The sequence below is a fragment of the Hemiscyllium ocellatum genome, chromosome 1 (assembly GCF_020745735.1).
Source record: "Hemiscyllium ocellatum isolate sHemOce1 chromosome 1, sHemOce1.pat.X.cur, whole genome shotgun sequence".
In the NCBI taxonomy this organism is placed as follows: domain Eukaryota; kingdom Metazoa; phylum Chordata; class Chondrichthyes; order Orectolobiformes; family Hemiscylliidae; genus Hemiscyllium; species Hemiscyllium ocellatum.
In genome coordinates, this window is record NC_083401.1 from 77,074,731 (window position 1) to 77,087,398 (window position 12,668).

Consider the following 12,668-nt stretch of genomic DNA (forward strand, 5'->3'; position numbering starts at 1 on the left):
AAACAGCTGACAGCCACTCATTGGCTCAGTTCTCATGGCAATGCCCTGACCAATTAACATCAACTTGCCAGCTTTAAAACTTAAACAAAGTCTGACTGTTAACTGTCAATCATCATTATCTGGTGCCTTTTCCACTGCACTCTCTCTACCCATCAGTGCCCCTCCAATACCAAACAATTAGCACTCTCCTCCCATACAGTATTAATTTTCTTTTACTTCTTGAATTGATATTCTTGAAATCTGTCCTGATGAAAGCAAGATGAAAAGCTTCAACAAAACGTGTTTTTCAGCAATGTTCATATTAGCATTTAACCCCTTACCCGGTAAAGACGGGTTAACGTGTCTTCACCCAATTTGTCTTTTTCAGAGTGCGACGAATAAACTCGTCCAAAACATATAATTTCAAAAACAGCCACAGACAAGTTTATACATCAATTCTTGGCATTTCTGGGCCCTTCTCAGCTAGAAACGAGTATACTCGGAGACTCATACATCTGGTAGCTGTGTCACTTCCATCTCAGGCATTGCAAGAAACGTCGATGCACCGCTTTTGGGCACACACTGTCATTCGGTTTTTTCTGTTTTTTTTGACAAATTATGCCCAGATGTCGAGCTCAGAGGATGACAATGAGTATGAACTTTCTATTAGAAGCTTGGGATACATAGATGAGAGTGCAAGCTCATCTGATAATGGCTATTCTCTCTCAAGTGAGGAGGTGGAGGAGGATGGACGAATTTGGTGTCGACACGTGGTGTCGGAAGAATGCGTGCTTCCTCCACCACCACACTTCCCATTCACTGGAAATCCTGGAATATCAATTGATCAAGACACAGCTGATATGACTCCTTTGGATTTTTTTAGTCTTTTATGTGACAACAGAATTATTGATCGAGTTGTGGACAAAACTAATCGCTTTGCTGAACAAACTGGAGAAAGAGATTGTCTGTGGTGCCCTGTAACAAAGGCAGAAATTTGTGTGTTTTTCGCCTTGAAAATGCTTGGGGGTATTGTGAAAATGCCAAATCAAGAAATGAACTAGTCGAAAGATGAACTACTTGAAAGACCAATTTTTTTTTGCCAAAAATGGTATCTTCAAAATAAAATTTCAAGTAAAATATTGGAAATAGATAAAAACAAAAGTTATTTCCATAATCAGCATTAAAAATATTATTAAAAAAGCAGTAAAAAAATTTGTCTGATAATGAAATGTTTTCGCCAAAAAACGTCGCCGGGGAAGGGGTTAATTTGAAACGAGGAAACAAACTGTTGGACTCTAAGCACATGTCATTCAGTCATTGAGCACATCCGTCAAAATAGGTTTGATTGATATCTTTTTCATTTCTTCTAGACATTGAACTGCAGGTTTCAGGCATTTGAAGATTCAGTCCCAGCCCAGAACATTTGATACAGTGAAGGAAATGATTCAACTTGAGGAAGGATTAACTACAGTGTCTGTCCACTGGGATTCACTGTCTTCTGAGCAATTTAGGATTTTTTTCAATAATATGATGATAATATATCTACTGTCAGACTTTTCTAGTTCACTTTAGTTGCCACCAGGCCATGAAGGTCTCACTCGTGGTTTCAACATTTTTTCCGATATTATTGCCTGTGCATGTGTAGCGATTCAGAATTCCAACTTCTTTTTAACCTACATCTGAAATTCCTCCTCAGAGTTCAGTAGCAGACAAGTCATGTTTGACTGTAGGTTCTGAGATGGTGGTAACTGACCTGTGCAGCTCCCCACCACAGCTTGATCTTCAGCTGGATTTTTAGTGTTCCTTGAATAGATCCAATATGATTCATTCTCCTCACTGAAAATGCTTTGCTGGTGCTGTTCTATAGTTCTGACGCTCACAGAAGCCTTTCCCAGTTCTTTCCCTTCAAAATTATTCTGTGGGTAAAAAGATCAAAATGAAAAATGTTCAAATGAGACGGGTTAATGAAATCCTTTCACATAGAGGAATGTCATGCTTCATTCTTCAGTATTTTGAATCCTTTCAAATGTATAAATGCATTTGAATATATTTTACAGGTAGCATTTAGTCACAATCTCTGTGTCTGGCTTTGAGTCACTTGGATTGTAATTTTTCACATTATTCTGTCCTTTGTCTTTTTTTTAAACCTTTTTTCTGACGTTACACGGGAGCAGGGGTTGGTGAGTGCTGCTGTACTGTTCTGATGCCCCAACCAACATGGTGTGTGGTAATGTCTTGATGGACCAGCCAGTCTTTTCCCAACTGTCAGTTTTATTTTTAAAATTGAAAGTGATGGAGAAACCTAATTCTGAAGAAGAGTCATATCGGACCTGAAACATTAACTCTGTTTCTCTCTCCGCAGATGCTGCTGGACCTGCTGAGCTTCTCCAGCAGTCTCTGTTTTTATTTCAGATCTGTGGTGTCTGCAACATTTTGCTTTTGTATCAATTTTATACATTCATATTAGAGACAACTATCTTTGTGATAAGCTTACCAAAATTTCTATTCCATTTTTAAAATTTACGTATGGATCTCTACTCTGGGCCACTCTCAACCCTGAAGTCAAGAGGCTTACTAGCAGCAGTGAACATTACTGGGGAAAGTGTGGGTCATGGTCATGGTAATGTGTTGCATTTTATAGGGAAGAAAAGTGGAATATATGTGAAAATGCCACCCAGAGGGAAGAACGCTATGCAGGGGATATCTCAAATTGCTGGAGTGGCATGACTGCCTGTTGGTGTCATGCCATTCCAGTCTTCAGATTTCCCAGGACATACCCATATGCATACAAGTTCAGAGCAATAGTGTCTTGGGTGGCTGTAGCCATGGCGACTGTGGGACATCACGCCATTTTGGACCAGAGTGCAAAAGTCTGATACCAACAGTATAGATAGCTGCAGTGTGTTCTATCTCCAGTGCTCCCATCACCTGCAGGTAGCTGATACTTGGGCAGTCCGCTTCATGTCTTTGTTGTTCTTTCATCCCATTGCAGCCCTTTGTTTTGCTCTTCTAGCTTCTAATGGACCAGGTGGAACTCTCTGCTGAATCACTTCCTCTATGTTCTGTGCAATGTCAGTGCGACATACAGTTTTCTAGTGTATCAGTAAAAGGATGTATAACTGAGTGAATAGGTGAATGAGTAGGCGTGTAAGCAGGTAAGAATTTTTGAGGGGCATGGATAGGGTAAATAGGCAAAGTCTTTTCCCTGAGGTCGGGGAGTCCAGAACTAGAGGGCATAGGTTTAGGGTGAGAGGGGAAAGATATAAAAAAGACCTAAGGGGCAACGTTTTCATGCAAGGGTGGTACGTGTATGGAATGAGCTGCCAGAGGATGTGCTGGTGGCTGGTACAATTGCAGCATTTAAGAGGCATTTGGGTGGGTATATGAATAGGAAGGGTTTGGAGGGATATGGGCCGGGAGCTGGCAAGTAGGACTAGACTGGGTTGGGATAACTGGTCGGCATGGACGGGTTGGACCGAAGTATCTGTTCCCATGTTGTACATTTCTGTGATCCTATGACTCTATGAGTGAAGTGTGTCAGTTAACACTTGGACTGGTAGGTAGGTACGGTGGCAGCTGGATAGGGTGCTAAGTGGGCTAGTAGGTAATTGGATCAGAGGGTAGTTTGGTTGGGTTGTGGGAGGCCAGGTTGGGTTGTAGGAGGTCAGTTTAGATTGTAGGAAGTCTGGTTGGACTGAGAAAGATCAGGTTGGATTATGGAAGGCTATGTTGAACTATAGAAGTTCAGGTTGGATTGTATGAGGTTGGGTTGGATTGTGGGAGATCAGATTGGATTGTGGGAGGTCAGGTTGGATTGTGGGAGGTCAGGTTGGCTAGTGGGAGGTCGGGTTGAATTGCGGAAGGTCATGTTGGATTGTGGGAGGTAGGATTAGATTGTTGGAGGTCAGGTTGGGTATTAGAAGGTCAGGTTGGATTCTGGGAAGTCGGGTTGGATTGTGGGAAGTTGGGTTGGAGTTTGGGAGGTTGGGTTGGGTTGTGAGAGGTCAGGTTGGATTTTGGGAAGTCAGGTTGGATTGTGGGAGGTTGGGTTGGATTGTGGTAGGTTGGGTGGATTGTGGGAGGTCAGGTTGGGTTTCAGGAGGTCAGATTGGTTTTTGGGAGGTTGGGTTGGTTAATGGGTGGTCAGGTTGGATTAGGAGGTTGGGTTGAATTGTGGGAGGTCAGGTTGGTTATTGGAAGGTAGGGTTGGATTAGAATGTTGGGTTGAATTGTGGGAGGTGGGGTTGGGTTGGAGGAGGTCAGGTTGGATGTTGGCAAGTCAGGTTGGATTGTGGGAGATAGGGTTGGATTGTAGTAAGTCAGGTTGGGTATTGGGAGACCGGGTCGGATTGTGGGAGGTTGGGTTGTCAGAGGTCAGATTGAGTTGTGGGAGATCATGTTGGGCTGTGGGAGGTTGGGTTATATAGTGGGAGGTCAGGAGGGATTGTAAGAGATCAGGTTTGGTTGTGGGATGTCTGCTTGAATTGTGGGAGGGCGTATGGATTGGGGCTGGCTTGGGGTCTCAGGGCATTCTGGGTGGTGGTGTGAGTCAATTAATGAGGGTAGGGTTTGAGGGGAGAAATTGAAGTATTGCTTATAGTTCTGGTCAGCGCATTATAGGAAGGATGTGGAAACTTTGGCAAGAATTCAGAGGAGATTTACGAGGATGTTGCCTGGTATAGAGGGAAGGTCTTAAGAGGAAAGGCTGGGGGACTTGAGGCTGTTTTCGTGAGAAATAAGAAGATTAAAATGTGACTTATTTGAGACATATACGATAATCAGAAGGGTGGACAATGAGAGCCTTTTTCCTCAGATGGCTAGCACGAGGGGGCATAGCTTTAAATTGAAGGGTGATAGATAAAGGACAGATATCAGAGATAGTTTCTTTACTCAGAGAGTAGTAGGGGTGTGGTAGTGTGCAGTAGTGCCTGCAACAATGATAGAGTTGCTAACTTTAAGGGCAGTTAAATAGTCATTAGCTAGACATATGGACGAAAATGGAGTAGTGCAGTTTTGATGGTCTTCAGATGGTTTCTCAGGTCGGCACAACATTGAAGGCCAAAGGGCCTGTACTGCACTGTAATCTTCTATGTTCTATGTTCTAAGTGTAATTATTGGGCGGCACGGTGTCACAGTGGTTAGCACTGCTGCCTCACAGCGCCTGAGACCCGGGTTCATTTCACGACTCAGGTGACTGAATGTGTGGAGTTTGCACGTTCTCCCCGTGTCTGCGTGGGTTTCCTCCGGGTGCTCCGGTTTCCTCCCACAGTCCAAAGATGTGTGGGTCAGGTGAATTGGCCATGCTAAATTGCCCGTAGTGTTAGGTAAGGGGTAAATGTAGGGGTATGGGTGGGTTGCGCTTCGGAGGGTCGGTGTGGACTTGTTGAGCCGAAGGGCCTGTTTCCACACTGTAAGTAATCTAATCTAATTTTTGGAATGGGTAGTCTTGCTGGAGGGGAAGTGGTGGGGAGAACTGGGTCAAGGACTGTCCTTGGCCACCCCAAGGCCCATGTCCATGCTCTCAATCATGCACAAATTATGATGGATGAGCTCCCTTCCCAGATGATGTTTTAACCAGTTGGGCAGACTGCCTGTTATTTGTCCCACTTGGAGCTCATTGGATTACAGCATGGCAGAATACATCCTTAAGTGGTCATTAATTGACCATTTGGGGTCTTGATTTGAGGTGGGATTGTCACACATTGGCCTTTCCACCTGGAATGTACTTGGCCAGAGGAAGAAGTCATTATGAATCATTCACAATTACAACTTACCTAATGTGGGCCACTCACCTCCTTCCTCACCTTTAGCAGGCCCAAGATATTCAGCTCTCAAAATCAGAGATATTTGCAGAAGGTGTGGAGGGTTAGGGGAATTGGCCATTGGAGGTTTATAGATCCTGAGCAATGTCCACAGAGGTCAGTGCATTGGGACTTCTGTGGTGTTCTGATATGCATCTTGGGCCATATGTCTGAGCTCCAAGGTCTGCAGACAGTAAGATGTGGCCAATAGTTTTAAATTAACAACGTTGCAGTGAAGAACCTTACCTTAGTTTGACATTTTGATGTTGTTAGATGGCTGTATGCTGCATTTGGGACATTCTGACAATTCTTTTTAGGAGTCCTAGAGAGTGAAATTTGAAAAGGTAATAAATAGAAAAATAAATATTAATGTTGATAGTCCTTGTTTGGAATACATTGCCATTCAATTGGATTAGCTACTGTTACAATGTGGTAAGAAATCCATGTAACAGTTCGCATTTGTCCTACTCCTTCCTCTTTACTTGCTGTGCTCTGCCTGAAGGTGCAGGGCTGTGATTCCCACTGTTCAATAAGGGCTTTCGGACACAGGAGCAACTTTGTGATTATGTCAAGGAGATGGTCCCCACTGGGTATAAGTAGCACAATGTGAGCATCATTGAGTCATACAGCACAGAAGCAGACTCTTTACCTCAACTCGGTCAGGGTTTTGCCCCAACCCGAGAGATGAGATGAGAACAGATTGATTGAAAGTGGTTAGATAGAGAGCAGTACATGTTGAGATAGTTTTTTTTAATAAAGTAAAAGTTAAGATCAGAATTGGCACATCTCAGATTGCCATGTATGGTAGTAATTAGTATTTGTGTACAAAAAAACTGTCATAGAGAAGTCCAAGCCTGAAGACAGTTCTTAACTTTGCTTTTACCTTGACCAGCCTGTCTTGAACCCAAATAGTCAGATATAGGCATAAAACCACACAACAAAAGATACTCCACTAGTAGGCCAGAAAGGCAGGTCCCAAATCCACTTCAGACAGAACAGAGATCAAACCACAGATCAAATCTGATCCTCAACAACCATCCAAACTAACTAGCACTCCAGGAGAATTCCAGTTGGTTGGTCATGTGCGTGCTATAGCCTGGAGCTATGGAAAGCAATGGTAGAAACTCTAATTTTATCTTCCAACAAAATGCTGACCAAGGGTCTCTCCCAGTCTTGTCACCTACCATTGGTACATGTGATGGAGCTCCAAGGTCATTATTTGGTCAACCTTTGGTCATTATTTCCTGGAGTGGAATTTGAGCATGGAGCTCAGGGGCAGAGATACTACTCTCTGCGCCACAAGACCTCAGATCCTTATTTACAGAATCACTATTTTTGTAAAGTATTTTTGAATAATAAAAATAAGTTATAGCTGCTTGTGCTCAAATGATTTGAAATGCATGCCCATTGGAATAATTGCATTTAGTAACTTGAAGTGAAAAACTGATTTAAAACCTGAGCAGTACTTACTTGTTCATAAAGTACGCAAATAACATCATAATAGTGACTGACAAGGAAACCAGGATGGTGGATGATATGATAGCTGCAATTTCTTGTTTCGCTGAAAAATACAGAATTGTGTGGTGTTGCTTATTATATTCAGAAACAAAAGTAGCAGAAAACATAACAATAGCGCTGAACGATATACAGTAACTGGCTCTTTAAAATTCAACAGAGAGAGCTCTGATTTTAATATCACATACATTCACATCCAACATATTACTCCAAGTTGTAAATGTAAAAAGTGCATGTATATTTAATTGATGAGGGTGGGTTTAGAACATAGAACATTACAGCGCCGTACAGACCCTTTGGCCCTCGATGTTGTGCCACCCTGTCATACTAATCTGAAGCCTATCCCACCTACACTATTCCATGTACGTCCATATGCCTGTCCAATGACGACTTAAATGCACTTAAACTTGGCGAATCTACTACCACTGCAGGCAAAGCATTCCATACTCTTACTACTCTCTGACTAGTGGTTTCTGCCACTTGTTCAGAGGAAAAGTCTTGGAAACCCTGGAGCAACAATGAAATTTCACCCTGCCTTTTTCTCAGAGCAAACATGGGAAGGCTTCTCCTTGAAAATTGAGTTAATCACTGAAGCTCATTTCAGAGTGATTTGTGAATGGTTCATAAAGGGAATGATGGGTTTCTTGTTTACTGTAAAGCCTGGCAAAGTATCCCACCATAACTGGCCTTGAGCCGGTGGTGGTGAGCCACCTGAATAGCTCTCAGAGGGCAGTTACAAATCAACAACATCAGCATGGCTCTGGACCATGTGTAGGTCAGGTAACTGGTTTCTTCCCCATACAATACAATAATTTCATTATAAATAAACAAACACTTCACCTCAGCTTTATTAATTAATTAAATTTAAATTTCCCAGCTGCTGAAGCGGAATTTGGACTGGTGTCCAGGGAATGAGTACAGGTAGTCCAATAACATTCACTTGATGTTATTATTTCCTTCCACGATTCATTATTTTATCAGGGGAAGGTAGTGATGCTGTGCTCTTGTCACTCGACCATTAATCCAGAGACTCTGGCTCTAGGACATAGGGTCTGTTCCATAGGTTAGACTGAGATTTGAATTCAATTAATAGATCTAGAATGAAAAGTTAGTCTAATTAAGCCATTGCTGATCATTTATAAAACCCATCCAATTTACTAGTGACCTTTAGACAAGGAAATCTGTCATTCTGATAAGCTAATCAGTTGTATCAAAATTGGCACTTCTAGCACTTCTAAGAAAAAGTATGAAAGCTGGTGTGCCAGCTGAAATTTACCAAGGCACCAGAAACAACAATGGGAAAACCAGTACAGGATCAACTTTGTAAAGTCCACCTTACTAACAGATCCATTATAGGGGAAACACAATTGTGAGAGAGTTACTCTGGGAGTCCTCAACATTAACACTGCACCCCATGAAATCTCATGGTATCAGACCAACGTAAGCAAGGTATCTTTGTCCTGATTATTACCTATGCCACTCCCCTGATCATCAAGAATGGCTCAATAATATCACCATTGACCGACCTGATCAAATTCTAAAGGGCATTGCTGCTAGACTGAGTTTGCAGCAAATGTTGAACGAACTAACAAGAGAGACCAACATGTTTAATCCTCACCAAACTACCTCTTGTGACTGCATCCTTCCAAGATAGGTTTTTTCAAAGTAACCATTGGATGGTTAAATTGACAATACCTTTCATTGTGGAGGAGAAAGTGAGGACTGCAGATGCTGGAGATCAAAGTCGAGAGTGTAGTGCTGGGAAAGCACAGCAGGTCAGGCAGCATCCAAGGATTTCTGATGAAGGGCTTATGCCTGAAATGGTGATTCTCCTGCTCCTCGGATGCTGCCTGACCTGCTGTGCTTTTCCAGCACCACACTCTCAATACCTTTCATTGTGTTGAGTAGCATTACCACTATCCTACAATGGAATAGATTTTGAACAGATCTAGCAACTCAAAGCTGCATATCTATGGGCCAACAGCAGTAGCAGATTTAAATTCAACTACAACCTGTAACTTCAAGGCCCAGTAAATTCCCAACATTTTATTATTTCCATCAAGATAGAGCATTAACTTCGAAGAGCAGAGGATATGCCACAAGCAGCTCCAAGTATCATATGTAATGAGATGATGAAGCTACTACACAGGGTTACTGGCAAACCAAATGTCAGAAAGAGCTTGTGATGAGTAAAGTTAAGTGAACCCATTACCAAAAGATAAGATCAAGGCTCTGCAGTCTTGGCACATTCAATTGTGAATGGTGATGGGCATTTGTGAATCCAAAGCCCTCATATTTAATAATGGAGGATACAGGCACATCAATGCAAAAGAGAAGACAGAAGCATTTGCATTGATCTTCATCCTCTTGTGCTGAGTGGTTAGATGAGGGGGGATGAAACTGACTACTATTGACATCAAGGCTGCCTTTGAGTCTGGCATCAAGGAGCCTTGGAGTCAATGGGAAACTGGAAAATCTCTGCTTGTTGGAGTCATACTTGGCACAAAAGAAGATGGTGTGGTTTTTAGAGGTCAGTCATCTCCAACAATGCAACTTGAGTAGGGAGCTCAGGGTGAAGGAACCATTAACTGAAAGTGACCATAAAATGATAGAATTCATCCTGCAGTTTGAGGGAAAAACTGGAATCAGATGTAACAGGCTTACAAAGATAACTATAAAGAGATAAGGGAGGAACTGGCCAGAGTGGATTGGGAGGGGAGCCTGGCAGGGAAAATAGTGGAGTAGCAATAGCAGGTGCTTCTGGGTGAATTTCAGGAGACACAGCAGAAATTCATCCCAAGGAAAATGAAACATAGTAAGGGGAGGATGAGGCAGCCATGACTAACAAGGCAAATCAATGTAAAAGCTAAAGAAAAGCATCCAATGTGGTGTAGATTCATGTGAAGCCAGAGAACTGGGAAGAATGTAAAAACCAGCAGAGGAGGAAAGTATAAGAATAAGGATGCAAATATGATTGACAGTAAGCTAGCTAGCAATATGAAAGAAGATTGCAAGTATTTTTTAGATATTTAAAACATAAGAGGGAGGCAAGACTGGTCATTGAGAGAGCAGTAAATCGGGAACAAAGAACAAGTAATAACAGATGAACTGAATATGTAATGTGCATCATTTTCCACAGTGGAAGACACCAGAAACATATCTGAACCTGAAGAGAATTGGGAGCAGATGTGAGTGAAGTTGGAAAATCTGAAGATGGACAAATCACCCAGACCAAATGGACTACACCACAGGGTTCCGAAACAGCTAAGGAGAATGTGGAGGCATTTGTGGTAATCTTTCAGGAATCACTGGATTCAGGGAGGTGGTCAGGAAAATGGCTAATGTAACATCCCTGTTTAAGAAGGGAGGGAAGCGGAAGACAAGAAGTTATAGGCTGGTTTGATTGGTTTCAGTCTTCATTAAGATTTTAGAGTTCATTAATAAGGATGAGATCGTGGAGTACCTGGAAGTGCATGATAAAATAGGACTGAGTCAGCATGGCTTTGTCAAAGGGAGGTCATGCCTGACAAATCTGTTAGAATTCTTTGAGGAGGTAATGAGCAAGCTAGATAAAGGAGAGCCAGTGGATGTGATATATTTGAAATTCCAGAAGGCCTTTGACGAGATGCTGCACAGGAGGCTGCTAATAAAATAAGAGTCCATGGTGTTAGGGGCAAGGAAAGAGGATTGGCTGACTGGTAAGAGGTAGAGAGTGGGGATAAAGGAGTCTTTTTCATGATGGCAGCTGGTGACTAATGGAGCTCTGCAGGGATCCACATTGGGATCACGGCTAATCATGTTATTTGTTAACGAAACTGGGCGAAGGAACTGAGGGCATTATTGCTAAGTCTGCGGATGACTCAAAGATAAATGAAGGGGCAGGTAGTTTTGAGGAAGCAGGGAGGCAGCAAAAGGACTTGGACATTCTAGGCAAGTGGGCAAAGAATTAATAGATGGGATACAATGTGGGAAAGTGTAGGGTTATGCACTTTAGTAGGAAAAATAGAAGTGTGATCTATTTTCTAACCACAGAAAGGTTTCATAAAAGTAAAGCACAAAGAGACTTAGGAGTCTTAGTTTAGGAATCTCAGGATAAGGTTAACGTGCAGGTTCAGTTGGCAGTTAGGAAGGCAAATGCAATGTCAACAGGGCTAAAGCATAAGAGCATAGATGTGCTGCTGAGGTGTATCAGGCTCTGGTCAGACTACATTTTGAATATTGTGCGCATTTGTGGGCCCTGTATTTAAGGAAGGATGCGTTGGTGTTAGATGGGATCTAGAGGAGGTTTACAAGAATGATCCCAGCAATGATGGAGTTTTGAAGAATGAGGATTGATCTGATTGCAACTTACAGAATACTGAGAGGCCTGGAAAGGGAGGGCATGAAGAAGATGAGAGATTAGAACCTGAGGACACAGTCTCAGAGTGAAGGGATTCTCCTTTAGAACTGAGATGAAGAGGATGGTTAATCTGTGGAACCCATTGCCACAGAGAGCTGGAGAGGCCAAGTTACTGAGTGTACTTAATACAAAGATAGATAGGTTCTTGATTGGTAAGAGAATCAAGGAATACTGGGAAAAGACAGGAGAATGGGGTTGAGAAACACATCAGAAATGATGAAATGAGCAGACATGGTGGGCCAAATAGCCTCATTCTTTTCTTATATCTTATGGTGTTAGAAGCCCAGTTCCTGGACAGGTCTGCAGGAATTCCTCAGAGCAGTCTCCTAGGCCCAACCACGTTCAGCTGCTTCACCAATGACCTTCCCTCCATCATAAAGTCAGAAGTGGGATGTTCATCAATGAATGCAGAACGATCAGCACCATTCACAACACCTCAGATAATGAAGCAGTCCACATCCAAACACAGCAAGACCTGGACAATATCCAGCTTTGAAATTTGTGCTGACAAGTAGGAAATGCTATTCAAGCCATGAGGTTTCAGTGATGGTAGTACCATTGAATATCAAGGGGCAATGTTTAGATTCTTTCTATTTGAATATGGCTTTTGTCTAGCACTAGTGTGACATTAAGTTACTTACCACTTACCAGCCTAAACCTGGATATTGTCCAGACATTGCGGTGTACAGAAATGGACTGCATGGACCTGATGTTTCGCAAAGGGTGCTGAATGTTGTACAATCATTGGCAATTATTCCCGCTTCTGACATTATGATGGAGGAAATATCTATATTAGAAGTATATCGCTGTTCCTTCAGTGTCCTAGAACTCCATACCTAATAGCTATCTAAAACAAACAGCTGCTGTGGTTAAAGAAGGTAGCTCACCACCACCTTCTCAAGGGCAACTAGGGATGTACAATATATGCTTACCCAGCCAGTGATGCCCACATCCCATGAATAAATTAAAACAAA

General features: G+C 42.4%; 1 protein-coding gene across 1 annotated transcript in view; it reads right to left on the reverse strand.

Moving 5' to 3' along the window:
* Positions 1 to 1,327: 1,327 nt before the first annotated feature.
* LOC132805452 (interleukin-6 receptor subunit beta-like) overlaps positions 1,328 to 12,668 on the reverse strand; it is a 39,382-nt gene continuing 28,041 nt past the window's right edge. The window contains exons 10-12 of the mRNA XM_060820915.1: positions 7,251 to 7,341; positions 6,027 to 6,102; positions 1,328 to 1,895 (exon numbers count right to left, since the gene is read on the reverse strand). Coding sequence (XP_060676898.1) covers positions 1,653 to 1,895; positions 6,027 to 6,102; positions 7,251 to 7,341 — 410 coding nt within the window. The 3' untranslated portion in view covers positions 1,328 to 1,652. The remainder of the gene's footprint in view (positions 1,896 to 6,026; positions 6,103 to 7,250; positions 7,342 to 12,668) is intronic.